Genomic DNA, 14,821 nt, shown 5'->3' on the forward strand with positions numbered 1-14,821 from the left:
TTCTACTCTGTCCTATAGGGTAGCTATGAGTCGGAATTGGCTCAATGGCAGTGGGTTTGGTTTTTTGGTTTTGGTTGTATGTATACACAACAGAACATACACTAACTCAACGATTTCTACACGTGTAATTCAGTGTTCCCTAAGCTTCCTATCAACTCTTTTGCGTTGCTGTTGTTAATTTGATCACATATAGATAGTTCTTTTAAAGAATGCAGTGCTCAGGGCAGACAAGGAATATCATACCAATGGTTTGTTCTTGACCTCATGACCTTTGGTGTCCATGCAGATACGCTCATCCAGCTCAATTTGAGTTTGATGTAGTAAAACCAGTTGCCATTGAGTCATTTCTGACTCATTGCAACGCCATGTGTGTCAGAGCAGAACTGTGCTCCATAGGGTTTTTGATGATTGATTTTTTGTAAGTAGATTGCCAGGCTATTCTTTTGAGGTGCCTCTGGAGGGGCTCAAATCTCCAACCTTTTGGTTAGCAGCTGAGCTCCTTAACCATTTGCACCACCCAAAAAAAACCACCAAACCCTTTGCCCGTGAGTCCATTCCGACTCGTAGCAACCGTATAGGACAGAGTAGAAATGTCCCTCAGGGTTTCCAAGGAGCGCCTGGTGGATTTGAACTGCCAACCTTTGTACCACCCAGGGACTCCAGGTAGTGAACCAGGCTTTAATGGGGCATTGGCTTGTGTTTGTCCTGATTGCTATCTCCTGTTGAAATCTGTGCAGCAGTGTAGGGTAGAGAGACCCACACAGCTTCTGATTCTACTTTTCACTAGCTTGCTTCTGTTCTCTCTCTGAACCTCAGCCTTCCTTTGTGTAAAATGAAGGGTTGGATCAAGTGACCTTTAAGGCCACTTAACCACTGTCATTGGGTCTGATTTCATATTGTTCTTTGTTCATCTCTCTGTCATGACCCAGGGGCTTTCTAAGGCCACTTTTCTTTCCTGGTTTACTTGCTAGTTTGACAGATGATGATTTAATTATGTACAGATTTTTATCAGTGTTTCTCTTTTTCTCTCACCCTGCCTTGGGCTTTCCTCCTTTTCCTATCTTTTTTTCAAAGGAGACGTAACCCACTGGCCAGCAAGCATCCAAGGTGGGGGTGGCGGGAAGTGTTCCGTGTCCAGGACACAGCCCTGGGCCCCTGCCCCATGCCGGCCTCCGTGACGCAAGCCAGAGATTGTAATCGCATTGCCAAGGCTTTCCCTCAGGAGCTGATAGTTGAAAGGCCAGAGCAGTTATTCAGTCGTACTGCTTTTTTCTCTTCTCTTTGCTGTACCGCTCAGATCCTCATAATAAAGAAAAACAATCAGGCCAACCCACCTAAGCTTTTGCTAATGGAGATTGAAAGAACCCAAAGAGAGAATCTACCCATGGGCACGTTCCATGCTTCAGTCTTACTCTCTGTCCCTTTTAGAGAATCGTGTGGCATTAGCATAAAGACAAATCGCTAGAATTATCTTGCACCCAGCCCTTCATGTTGAGGAGCAGGAAGGATTCTGCTGTGATCTCTGGCACATTCATCGGCCCCTGCTGAGCGCCGGAATCAATAGTGACTCAGGCGCATCAGATGGCCTTCAAATCGTACTTCCTTTTCAGATGGGCTGGAGAGAGGGGAAGAAATATAAGTGCCTCATCTCTCTTAGACTACAGATAAATAAAGACGTAGTGTGCAGCTGCATTTCAAGCATTTTGGAAGCTTTTCTGGTGTGTGTGTGTGTGTGTGTGAGAGAGAGAGAGAGAGAAAGACAGAGAGACAGAGAGAGAGAGATGTTTGCACTAAGTCTTCAAGGATGCTGGTTCGTGTCCATGTGGGTTCTTCCAGGCCCTGCCCCCCTACACCTGAGCACCTGGAGAGCACAGACCAGGCCTTTGAGGTGGGGAGTGGACACCTGGAGGTAACTGTGCTCTTTTTGCCCCTCCCCCAGAGCACTTAGTGGAAGGGCATTTGCTGAGTGTGTGCCCTGGAATCTGGGGCCCGCTATGCCGCTGCAGTTAATGCTGCTTTGTTCTATGCTAAATGAGGCGAGAACTTTCAGCAGGTCACGTTCATAATCCCGCTCAGCAGGGCCCTCAGCTGTGTACCAAGTGCAGTGTCTGCAGGCAAGGAAGGACTTTCCCTTTGGGGCAGTCTGGCTGGCCTGGGGTGGGGTAGGGGTGGGAACGGGCTTCTCAGCCCCGTGCTGCTATGATCTGACTGTGTCCTTGGGCAGGTACTTAACTTCTGTAGGCTACAGTTCTCGTCTCGTTCCTTCAGCACATAATTCATACATTTCTTACTCTGCAGGCACTGTTCTAAGGGCTGGGATTATGGGGCCCAACAGGACAAGGTCTCAGCCCTCACAGAGCTTCTGCTCTGCTGGGGAGGGTAGTTAATGGCCAGATGAACAAGGCCGACCTCGTAACTGTGGATCAGGCCAACAGACCAGGCTAACTTCGGGGAAGGAAACAAATACTGATGTGAAAAGAAGCAACTGGGGGACACTTACTTGGAATGGGGCAGAGCTGAGAAGAGATGCTGTCATGATAAAAGGCCAAAAACCAAACGCTTTGCCATCGAGTTGATTCTGACTCATGGCAACCCCATGTGTTACAGAGTAGAACTGCTTCTTAGGGTTTCCTTGGCTGTAAAGTTTACGGAAGCAGATCGTCACACCTTTCTTCTGTGGTGCCGCTCGGTGGGTTTGAACCACCAACCTTTAGGTTAGTAGCTGAGAGTGAACTATTTGTGCCACCCAGGGGCCTTGCTATCACAATGTTTTTGTTAGGTGCCCTTGAGTCGGTTCCAACTCATAGCGACCCTGTGTACAACAGAACAAAACACTGCCCAGTCCTGAGCCATCCTATGTTTGAGCCCACTGTTGCAGCCACTGCGTCAGTCCATCTCATTGAGGGTCTTCCTCTTTTTCGCTGACCCTCCGCTTTACCAAGCATGATGTCTTTCTCCAGAGACTGGTCTCTCCTAATAACATGTCCAAAGTATGTGAGATGAAGTCTCACCATCCTTGCTTCTGAGGAGCATTCTAGCTGTACTTCTTCCAAGACAGATTTGTTCATTCTTTTGGCAGTCCATGATATATTCAATATTCTTCACCAACACCATAATTCAAAGGCATCAATTCTTCTTCGATCTTCCTTATTCATTGTCCAGCTTTCACACACGTATGAGGTGATTGAAAATACACTGGCTTGGGTTAGCCACACCCTAGTCCTCAAGGTGACATGTTTGCTTTTTAACACTTTCGAGAGGTCTTTTGCAGCAGATATGCCCAGTGCACTACATCATTTGATTTCTTGACTGCTGCTTCCGTGAGCGTTGATTGTGGATTCAAGTAAAATGAAATCCTTAACAACTTCAGTATTTTCTCCATTTATCATGATGTTGCTTATTGGTTCAGTTGCAAGGATTTTTGTTTTGTTTATGTTGAGCTGTAATCCATACTGAAGGCTGTAGTCTTTGATCTTCATCAGTAAGTGCTTTGTGTTATCTGCATATCACAGAGTTGTATCCTTTCATTCTACTTAACTTAATCTGTATGCTGAGCAAATAATCTGAGAAGCTAGACCATACAAAGAAGAATGCGGCATCGAGACTGGAGGAAGACTCGTTAACAACCTATGATATGGAGATGACATACCCTGAGATATGCTATCATAATAGCAAACATTTATTAAGCACTGGCAGGATCCCTGACTGTATTAAATACTTCTCATACTTTCTGATTTAATCTTTCTTTTGTAAACTATGTCGTATGTGATTTCTAAGGTTCCTTTTGGGTTTAAAATCCTTTGCTCCTATGATTCTAAGTCTCCGGAAGGTGTTAGAATAGAGGATAGGTGAGGGACTAACTCAGATGGGCATGCCACAGGTGGTGATTTCTAGATACAAGCAGAATATCAGATTTCCTTATGCTTGTGTGTGTTTTTTGGAGACAGAGCACAGTATGGACAGGAGACAGAGGGATATAAGGAGGTAGGCAAGGTGATGGAATAGAACCCAGATAGGGCTTGGGACCTGAAAGGAGAGAGTTGGGAAGAATGCAGGGGGCAGGGTCCTGGGCTGGGAACCAGGAGTTTGGAGGAGGCCTCTTCTCTGCCCTCTGCTAACGGCTTTGGGCCTCGTTGTCCTCCTCTGTAAGAAGAGGGCTTTCCTTCCGAGTCTCACATGGTATGTGCTGTGGGCTCAGGCTTTCAGAGAGGAGATGAGAGCAGGGAAGCAGCAGAGCCAAAGGCCTTTGCATTGTGCCCATTTGTGAGGGCTCTGTCCTTTGTGGTGCAAGCGATTTGTGCTTGACTACTAACCTAAAGGTTGGTGGTTCAAACCCACCCAGCAGCACTGTGGAAGAAAGATCTGGCAATCTATTTCCATAACATTTGCAGCCAAAGAATCTTATAGGGCACAGTTTTATTCTGTAACACATGAGGTCACAGTGAGTAGGAATGGACTCAGAGGCAACTGGTTTGTGTGTATGTGTGTGGTTTTTTTTTTGGTCCTTTCATGCCAGGAAAATAAAGCTCTGTGCCTTTCCCCATGGTCTTGGTTGCAATGGCCAGTCAGTAGGGTTTTAATATCCCCATGACAGAAGATTCTGTTATCCTCTTCTGAAGAGTGTTGATTTTTGTTCTTAAAAACACTTAACTTGGCCGGTCCTAAATCCTAAATCTGTCTTCCCTGATGTAGGCAGCAGCCAAAATCTCCACTCACTTGCCTTGTTCTTCCAGCTGCCACCTTCTACTGGGCTCCTCGGAGTCTCCTGTGCACGTGTACCATCTAGGGGTCATCCAAGGACTTGGGTGGAGTTTACACACAATTTTAGGGCCTCCCCCTCTGTGACTACGTCCTTCCCAGGATTTCGGCACTCACTTTCAAGCTCTCTACCAACCAAACCAAACGTGTTGCCACCGAGTTGATTCCAACCCATAGTGACTCTATAGGACAGAGTAGAACTGCCCCTTAGGGTTTCCAAGGAGCGGCTGGTGGATTTGAACTGCCAACTTTGTGGTTAACACTGAGCTCTTAACCACTTCGCCACCAGGGGCTCCCTTCTAGCTCTCTGACAGTCCCATCTCTGCCCTCCAACTCCTCAGGCCCGTCAGAGTGAACTTTCCACCTGGCCTCCAGCCAATTGCAAATCTCAGTTCAGTTTCCTTCTTTCCGGGGTTGAGTCTCGTCCAATCTCTGCCTGTTTGGGGGCTCTCTCCAGTGACTTCAAAGTTACTTTCCATATCTTTTCCAGAGTTTATATTAGCTGTTTGTCAGAGATTTAGTCTGACATTATCTACTCCAACATTATCAGAAGCAGAATCATCTGATACATTTATTTTATTAATATATAAATATTTTCCTTGTCTCTGGAAACACCTGACAGAAACTTTATAAATAAAAGGGCTCCCAGAGGAGGATAGTGGCAGAAAGCCCAACAAGTCTATGGGTGCTGGTTGTATTGATGAATGTATCAAGCTGTCATGTCTTGCTGCTTCTAGATTTCTTTTTAATTTTTTTTTATTGTACGTTAGATGAAGGTTTACAGAACAAATATTTTCTCATTAAACAGTCAGTACACATATTGTTTTATGACATTGGTTAATAACCCCACGACATGTCAATATTCTCCTTCTCAACCTTGGAGGACCACTTTCTTCTTCTTTTTTTGGTGAAAATATACATGCTGCATCTAGATTTCTGATGCATGTACCAGGAGACGCTGCAGTTCATCAGTTTATCATTGTCGTCTGAAGTTAAAGACTTCATGAGATATTAATCTGGCACAGAGGCTGAGGTTGTCCAGAAACTTGTAAAAATATTTGAAGTTCCTTGGTTAAGCTTATCTGTGATTAACTCCTGCTGATCTGGAAGAGGAAACCACAAATCAGACTGACATAGATAATCTCATCTCTTGATTACCCAGTACAGTTTGCATCTTCCTTATAGTTTTTTTTTCTTTCTAGATGCGAATGAAAAAGAATTTAGGCCCAATATTTTTAACTCATTTACCTTATTCCCTCCTTATACCCTGAGGGGGATGTTCTGCAAAGAGGCCGTTGTCTTAGTCATCAAGTGCTGCTCTAACAGAAATACCACAAGGGATGGCTTCAACAAAGAGAAATTTATTCTCTCACAGTCCAGTAGGCTACAAGTCCAAATTCAGGGCATCAGCTCCAGGGGAACGCTCTCTGTCTGTTGGCTCTGGAGGAAGGTCCTTATCATCAAGCTTCCCTTGGTCTGGGAGCATCTCAGCACAGGGACCTCAGGTCCAAAAGACGTCCTCTGCTCTTGGTGCTGCTTTCCCTTTCCTTTTTATCTCTTGGAAGATAAAAGGTGGTGCAGGCCACACCCCCAGGGAAACTCCCTTTGCATAGGATGAGGGATATGACCTGGGTAAGGGTGTTACAATCCCACCCGAATCCTCTTTAACATAAAATTACAATCACAAAATGGAGGACAACCACACAATACTGGGAATCATGGCCCAGCCAAACTGATACACACGTTTTTGGGGGGACATAATTCAATCCATGACACTAGGGAAGGAACGTGATATAGGGGGTAGAGGCAGGGAGAGCATGAGTTTCTGTTTTTGAAATTATTCGTTCAGTTCCCAGGCATCAAGCTACCCATCTCCATCATCCTAGGAGCTCTTGGGACCCCATATCCTGCAGAGGAGGCAGATAGAGGAGGTGCCAGTTCTGGGTAACAACCTGTCACCAGGCATCCTCCTTTGACTGAGGCAGGGAATTGGTTTTGCCTGACCCCTGTAGATGGTGACGGGAGCCTGAGTCTCTGAAGTCTGTCAGCCCAGCAGGTGGGTGAAGTTCAGGCCTGGGAGCCAACTTACCAGTCTGGAATGGGAGAGCATGAGCCTAGGTTCAGTTACCACAGAAGTGATAAGGGGTTTGACTGTTGAAGTTGAGTGGTTTTAAGGACCACCCTTCAGCAACTGGGTTTGATCTTATACACTGTCTTACCCTTTGCTCAGGAAATTAGTTGTGGAAGTGGTAATGCTTAGTTGCTGAGATAGTTCTTTTGTGGTGGTGTTATACATGTAAATAAGGATGGTATTCACTTACTACATCCTGTGCTTTTGCCCTGAGGGATAAGCTTTCTGGCCGTTTTCTTTGGTTCCCTGGCACTGTGATTCTGCTTTTTGATTCAGGTTCTTAGTGTGGATATTTCGCTTTTGACAAGGAGATGTGGATCTGAACCCTACTTTGTTATCCCCTTAATCTCTTTGAATGACGCTAAGGTACAACTACAATGGAGATGGGTTATCTGCTTCAGACAACTTCTTAGAAAGGCAGGTTTGTGGTTTTCTCTACACGATTGTGAAGGGAGGGGAAAGAGTGAGTGTGGTGTGACTGGGAGTATGATGTGTCAGTGGGTGTGTGGCATGAGGTGAGCATGTGGGATGATCCGAGTGTGTGTTTGGTGTGTGGTGTGGACTGTTTGTGTGTGGCATGTGAGGTTAGTCGTGTGTGTGGTGCATGAGGTGTGCCAGCATTTGTGCACTGCAAGTGTGGTATGGAGGTATGCGGTGTACACATGCACACGGACCAGCGTGGTTGGCTGATGGGTTGGAAAGGAGACACTGATGAGGTACAGATGTTAGGTGTCCTGATGTGAGCGCCTTCGCATGCAGAATGCTTCCCCCGTCACGAGACCTTGTCCAGAGCTGGGCAGTGGCCTCTTGTCTCCATCCCACCCCATGTTTCCTGACAGCTTCTGAGAATCTCAGCCTAGCAGTGCCCCTTCCTGAGGAGGTTGAGACTGGCTGGGCAGGGGTAGCAGGGTAGGGTTGGATCCCTCCCCAAGAAGGGTAAGACCAGCTGGGCGGGGGTGGCAGGGTATGGTTGGGTCAGGGACCCCCGCCCAGCCAGTCTCACGTCCTTGGGGAGCAGTGCTGCTGGGCTGTATTTGGGCTAATTCTGGCTCTCACTGGGCAGCAGGCCCTTTTCTGGTCAGGCAGGAGCTGGTGAGGAAGGACCATACAGCCCCCAGGCTGACCTCTAATGGGTCACCTCACGTGGTTCTGAGGTCCCAGCTCTCCCATTATGGCCAAGGGAACATGAGCCCGTGAAGGTCTGATGGCCAGGTCAGTCCTGGCTGCACAAAGTTCAGGGCGGGAGCCATGAGGCGTGCAGCCTCTAGGAGAGGGAGCATGGAAACTGCCCCCCGGCTGGAGGGCCTTTGAAGTTGGGCGATCACAGGCCCAGCCTCACGTCACTCCTGGCCCAGTGGGTCACTGACATATTGACAGACTGCATGGCCCCGGCAGAGCACAGAGGGAGAAATGCCATCCACAGGTAAATCTGGCCAAACTCTTAGATCGAAATGGCTTTGTTTACCTGAGTGAGTTGCAAAGTGCTTTACTGATAGGTGTTCTGGGTGTAGTGCTGGTCTCAGGGAACATCTAGCTCAATTGGCATAACAGTTTATAAAGAAAATGTTCTACATTTTACCTTGGTGAGTAGCGTCTGGGGTCTTAAAAGCCTGTGAGCGGCCGTCTAAGATACTCCATTGGTCTCACCCCTTCGGGAGCAGAGAAGAATGAAGAAAACTAAAGATACAAGGGAAAGATTAGTCCAAGGGACTAATGGACCACAACTACCGTCGGCTTCTCCAGACTGAGTCCAGTACAACTAGATGGTGCCCGGCTACTGCTCTGACAGAAATCACAATAGAGGGTCCTGGACAGAGCCGGAGAAAAATGTGGAACAAAATTCTAACTTACAAAAAGAGACCAGACTTACTGGCCTGACAGAGTAGAGAAACCCTGAGAGTGTGGCCCCCGGATGCCCTTTTAGCTCAGTAATGAAGTCACTCTCGAGGTTCACCCTTCAGCCCAAGATTAGACAGCCCCATAAAACAAAACGAGACTAATGGGGCACAACAGCCCAGGGACAAGGACTAGAAGACAGGACGGGACAGGAAAGCTGGTAATAGGGAACCCAAGCTCGAGAAGGGAGAGTGTTGACATGTCATGGGGTTGTTAACCAATGTCATAAAACAGTATGTGTACTAACTGTTTAATGAGAAACTACTTGTTCTGTAATCCTTCACTCGACTGTACAATATAAAATAAATGAATAATAAAATCTTAAAAAAAAAAAAAAAGGTTAATGTGCTCAGTTGCTAACTGAAAGGTCGAGAGTTTGAGTCCCCCCAGAGGTACCTTGGAAGAAAGGCCTGGTGATCTACTTCCAAAAAACCAGCCACTGAAAACCCTACGGAGCACAGTTCTGCTCGGACACAGATGGGGTCCCCATGAGTTGGCGTCGACTTGATGGTAGCTGGTTTTATCAACAAGTAGGCAGCTCCCCACCGGCTGTGGTGGGACTGTCTGCCTTGGGCCCAAACCGTAATGTGCTCACTGCTTACCACTGGCTGCTCAGAATTGTGCTCTGCAGTTTATTAGTACAAACTGTTGATCAATAACTAGGGAAAATCTCTTTTGCAGTATTTGGCTTTTGAAACCTTCCTGACTGGAGCCAAGCCTTAGCTCCAAATTTCAGGAAGAGCCCTCTCTTCCCGTAACCACAGGAAATGCATTTCCTGTAGATTTGACTCTCCTACTCTCATCTTCCCCATTCATGCGAACTTTACTTGGGTAGACAGTTAAGTTATACCGGAACTGTTAATTTCTAGGATATTCCTTAGGCTATTTTATATAATTTGTGTGTAAAAAGGAAAGGCAGACCCCAATGAATCAGTATGTAATAGGATGGAATATATGAAAAACCTAACATCATATATGCTTAATAAATGGCTGGATTGGCCTCCACTTGTTTCATCCTTCTAAAGAGTGATAGCTAGAGATTATCTGTACCTTTTGGTCCAGTAAGCCCCCTTCTTGAAATCCAGCCTCAAGAGATACTTGGGTGAGCTCAAAGATGGGTAGATGAGAAGGTTCATGGAAGCATTGCTTGTGATGGCAAAATAGTGTTAAGTGACCTTCAGTAGAGGAGCCGTTGTGTGTTTTGTGATAGACTTGTATGCGTTGACATAGAAGGATGCTCAGGTTGTATTAAAAGGGGTGGGGTGGGTGGAGGGGAGGAAACAAGTTACAGAACAATATGAATGGTATAAACCTTTTTATATATAAAACAAATTTCCCTGCGTATCTATGAACATATATGTCTGTCTGTGCACAGAGAGATGTACATCAGACTTTTGACAGTGGAGACTTTATTCATTTGCTCTCATATTTTTGTTACCTGAACAGTTTACAGCAAGCATGTACTCATGTGTTAAACATTATCCCGCATGTAATTTGGTTTAAAAAGTAACCTAAAAGTATAATCAGGTTAAATTTTTAATAAAATAATAATTCTTTAGTCTGTTTCTTTATTCCAGTCAGAAACTTATTCAAATGTATGAGGTCTCCATAACATCAGGGGCTAACTCAATGATATTCTATTAGTTTTAAAAAAATACATTTATCCCCCCCACCCCAACCTTGGACTAAATGTTCCAAGCACAACTGTAAGAGATTTATACCTTATCTCATTTCATCTTCTCTGAAGTTCCATTTTGCAGATGGAGAAATTGAAACAAGGAAAGGTTATGCGCCTAATCTAAGACCACAGAGTCTTTCTAATTCTGATGCTCCTTGGTTAAACACAGAGTTCTCCTGCATCGCCGATTAAAGAACAAGGTTAAAAAGGAAACAATACATTTCCCTGTTCTAGATATTTCATATACGTGGGATTATAACAGTACTTGTCCTTTTGTGACTGAGTTATTTCACTCAGCATAAATGTTTTCAAGGTTTATACCTGTGGTAGCATGTATCAGAATTTCATTTCTCTTTATGGCTGGATAATCTTCCAGTGTATGTATGTGCCACATTTTGTTTATCCATTCGTCTGCTGATGGACATTTAGGCTGTTTCCACCTTTTGGCTATTGTGAATAGTGCTGCAAGGAACATTGGTGTACAAGTTTGCATCCCTGCTTTCAGTTCTTTTTGGGTATATATCTAGGAGTGGAATTGCTGGGTCATATGGTTGTTGTATGTTTAACTTTTAGTGGTTATCAGGGTCAGGAGGGAGGGGGGAAGCAGGAAGTCATTACTTAGGGGCACCATGCGTCTGTTAAGGGTGATGGAAAAATTTGGAAATGAATAGTAGTGATGGTTATACAACATAGTGAATGTAATGCCACTGAATTCTACATGTAAAAAATGTTGAAATGGCAAATGTTTTTTATATATACATACATACATAAAAGTATATATGTCTATGTGTGTGTGTATATATGTATGTATATATAGACATACATATATATGTATGTGTGTGTGTGTGTGTGTGTATATATATATATACATACACATATATATACTTACCACAAGGAGCCCTGGTGACGCAGAACTTAAGCATTTGGCTCCTAACCAAAGGGTTGGCGGTTCGAGTCCACCAGCTGCTACTTGGAAGTCCTGTGGGGAGGTTCTCCTCTGTTCTGTAGGGTTGCTATAAGTCGGAATCAATAGCAATGGGTAATGGGTAGACCACAATTTTTAAAAAAGAAAACAGTAATTTCTTGTGAAGTTGCTTGAAAAAGAAAACAATAATTTCTTGTGAAGTTGCTTTTCGTAAAGCTAGAATCAGTTTAAAAAACAAAAGTCTGTTTTGGCCCTAATCTCCTCATCTCTAAAATGGGGGGAACTGAATGACCTCCAAGTGCTTGTACAGCTGATATTCTGTGATTAGGGAAACTTGCTGTTCCTGTTCTCAATGAGTATTTGCTTCTTTCCCACAGTACGTAGGAAGCCTGGATGTGCCGAGACCCAACAGCAGAGTGGAGATCGTGGCTGCCATGCGCCGGATACGGGTGAGTGACCGGAGGGGCTATGTGGAGCCAGAACTCAAAACATCTCAACTTCTGGAGGTGCCAAATTAATGGGTGCACCTTTTGCTCTTTGCAAACCCCAGACCTCCTCTTTCTATACTGTTCAGGGAAGCTGTTCTGAGTAGGGTGGTTGAACTTGATTGAAGGTCAAGTTAAAATTCCTGTGGAGGGGTACCTCCATAAAATGGCTGGAGGGGGTACATTCTTCCTGTCTGGTGACCTGCTGCTTCTCAAAGAGAGATACATGCTTAGCCTTGAGGCTGTGTGGATGAGAGAGAATGGTGGAGTAGCTTTTGTATACAAAGATTTTAGGAAGAAGGTTCAATTATTAGCTGGTGATTGACTCAAAACATTAAAAAAAATAAAGCTATTTAATATGGTATAGGAGCCCTGGTGGCGCAGTGGTTAAGAGCTTGGCTGCTAACCAAAAGGTCAGCAGTTCAAATCCACCAGTCACTCCTTGGAAACCTTATGGGGCAGTTCTACTCTGTCCTATAGGGTCGCTATGAGTCAGAATGGACTCGATGGCATCGAGTTTTTTATGGTATAGAATATAAGATTTACTTCAATTTTTAAGAACAAATATGAGATTTCAACAAAATTTTCTTGGTTGGATGTGTTAGACTCTGGAAGTGTGCGTGCATTCTCTTCTGCTGTTTTGTGTACGTTAGAAAAGTTTGGTAAACATCCCAACCTGTTACTTTCTGACTCTGTGGTACACAGAGCAGAGATTGAACAAGATGTACGTTGTCTCTTGATCACTGTCAAGGAGTTGGTCCATGTGTTCACAGAAGAAATTACTATACACTTAGACATTTCACAGATAGGTTTGGGATTGCAGTTTTTCACTTGGTCTCATGAGGATGTGCAAATTTCATTATATTAGTTTTTAGAGAGAATAGGTTGTTGGAGGAGGCTGGATTGGTCATACCTGGATGTAGCCGGGTTTGGCCTCATTGTCCTTCAGGGTAATCTACTCACAAAACATGCAGCAGATGCTGAATGCTTTATTTTGCTTGGCCAGTTATAGTTTAGTCAATTCTTCATCTGATTGACAGAAATCTTAATTCAGTGAGAGCAACTTTGAGAAGAAAATTCATGTCTGCTGATGTTTCTCTGGGCAGTTCATCAACCTAATAAAATAATCTTTTCACTGCCTTAACCTTCCCAGGCTTTCAGCATTTTTTATTGTTGAATTTATTGAAATTACTATTAAATATAACAATCCTATTTTTCTTGAATATAATAATGTGTAGCTTCAAAGTAAGGAGCCCTGGAGGCCCAAAGGTGAAGCGCTCGGCTGCTAACCAGAAGGTTGGTGGTTTGAAACCCACCAGTGGCTCCATGGGAGAAAAGACCTGGTGATCTGCCCCTGTAAAGATTACAGCCTAGGAAACCCTATGGTGCAGTTCTCCTCTGTCATATGGGGTCACTATGAGTAGGAATCCACTCGATGGCACACGATAACAGCTTCAAAGTACTTTCACATGAGTTATTTCATTTAATTGCACATAACAAGCTGTGAAGTGGGGGTCATAGTACCCTCATTTTGTAGATTAAAATGAGGCTTAAAGGGGAGAATGAAGACTCAGAGGGGTCTAGGAAGTGGTAGGCATGGGGCCTGAATGCAGTTTTTCACTTGGTCTCATGAGATCGTGCAAATTTCATCATCCTTCCCACTTCAGAGTTCGTGTTCAGATTTGATATTTTCCAGGCTTCTTCTCCTCCTTTGCCTTCCAGCTCAGAGAGAAAGCACAGAGGCCTCGGCTGGGAAATATTTGGTGGTGTTACGATTGTTAGAGGGGCTCTGGTGGTGCAGTGGTTAAGCGCTCGGCTGCTAACCGAAAAGCTGGTTGTTTGAACCCACCAGCTGCTCTGTGGGAGAAAGATGTGTCAGTCTGTTCCCGTAAAGAAAACAGTCTTGGAAATCCTGTGGGGCAGTTCTACTCTGTCCTATAGGGTTGCTATGAGTTGGAATCAGTTCAACGGCAAGGGCGACCATTGTTGGGGTGGGCTACTGTCCTCACCGTTGTTGTCATTGTTGCTGCCGTGATAAGGAGGACTGGACCTGGAGCTGGCCTCTCCTTGAGATTTCAATCAAAAAAAGTCCCTCTTTCGTGTTTGACTAAGGGGTGGGGAATATGTTATTGTTAATATCACTATCGTTAGTAATAAAACCAAAACCATACTCATTGCCGTTGAGTCAATTCTGAATCATGGTGACCCTATAGGACAGAGTAGAGCTTCCCCATAGATTTCTAAGGCTGTAAATCTTTAAGGAAGCAGATTGCCACATCTTTCTTCCGTGGAGTAGCTGGTGGGTTTGAAATGGGCTTTCAGTTAGCAGGTGAACACTTAATCACTGTGCCACCAGGGCTCCCCATCATTATTAATAGTAGCTATCAATAATAATCAAAACCTGTTGCCGTTGAGTTGATTGCGACTCATAGCGGTCAGTAATAATAGCTACTGTTTATTCAACACTACGTGTCAGATGCTTTCTTGGGCTTTTAAATATTAAAATAATGTTTTGTCATTTTATTTATTGTTTATAACTACTCTAGATACGAGGTAAAGATACTCTAGAGGTAAATATATTATTATTTGAAAACCTTTGGGATCACAACAGAATATTGTCCGATATGGTGCTGGAAGATGAGCCCCCTAGATTGGAAGGTACTACACAATTGTTGCAACAATGGGCTCAAACATACCAGTGATCATGAAGATGGTACAGGACTGGGCAGTGTTTTATTCTGCTCTCCATAAGGTCACTATGAACTGGAGCTGACTTGATGGCAACTAACAACACAGATAAGGAAATGGAAGCTCTGGAAGGTCAAATTGCTGTTGATAGGTGGAGCTGGGATTCACACCCAAGACTGTGCTGCCTCCTCTGAGACCTGCTGAAGACTCTTTGTGATGCTAATGTGGGTGATGACCAGAGTTCAGAAGCCAAAGGATTA

The 14,821-nt window shown here is 44.5% G+C and overlaps 1 protein-coding gene across 1 annotated transcript in view; it reads left to right on the forward strand.

The window, feature by feature from the left end:
* Nucleotides 1-14,821, forward strand: part of CUNH1orf226 (chromosome unknown C1orf226 homolog) — a 429,537-nt gene that overhangs the window by 100,939 nt on the left and 313,777 nt on the right. Inside the window, exon 2 of the mRNA XM_004385750.2 lies at nt 11,766-11,837. Coding sequence (XP_004385807.2) covers nt 11,766-11,837 — 72 coding nt within the window. The remainder of the gene's footprint in view (nt 1-11,765; nt 11,838-14,821) is intronic.

Source organism: Trichechus manatus, unplaced genomic scaffold, assembly GCF_000243295.1.
Source record: "Trichechus manatus latirostris isolate Lorelei unplaced genomic scaffold, TriManLat1.0 scaffold00145, whole genome shotgun sequence".
Lineage (NCBI taxonomy): Eukaryota > Metazoa > Chordata > Mammalia > Sirenia > Trichechidae > Trichechus > Trichechus manatus.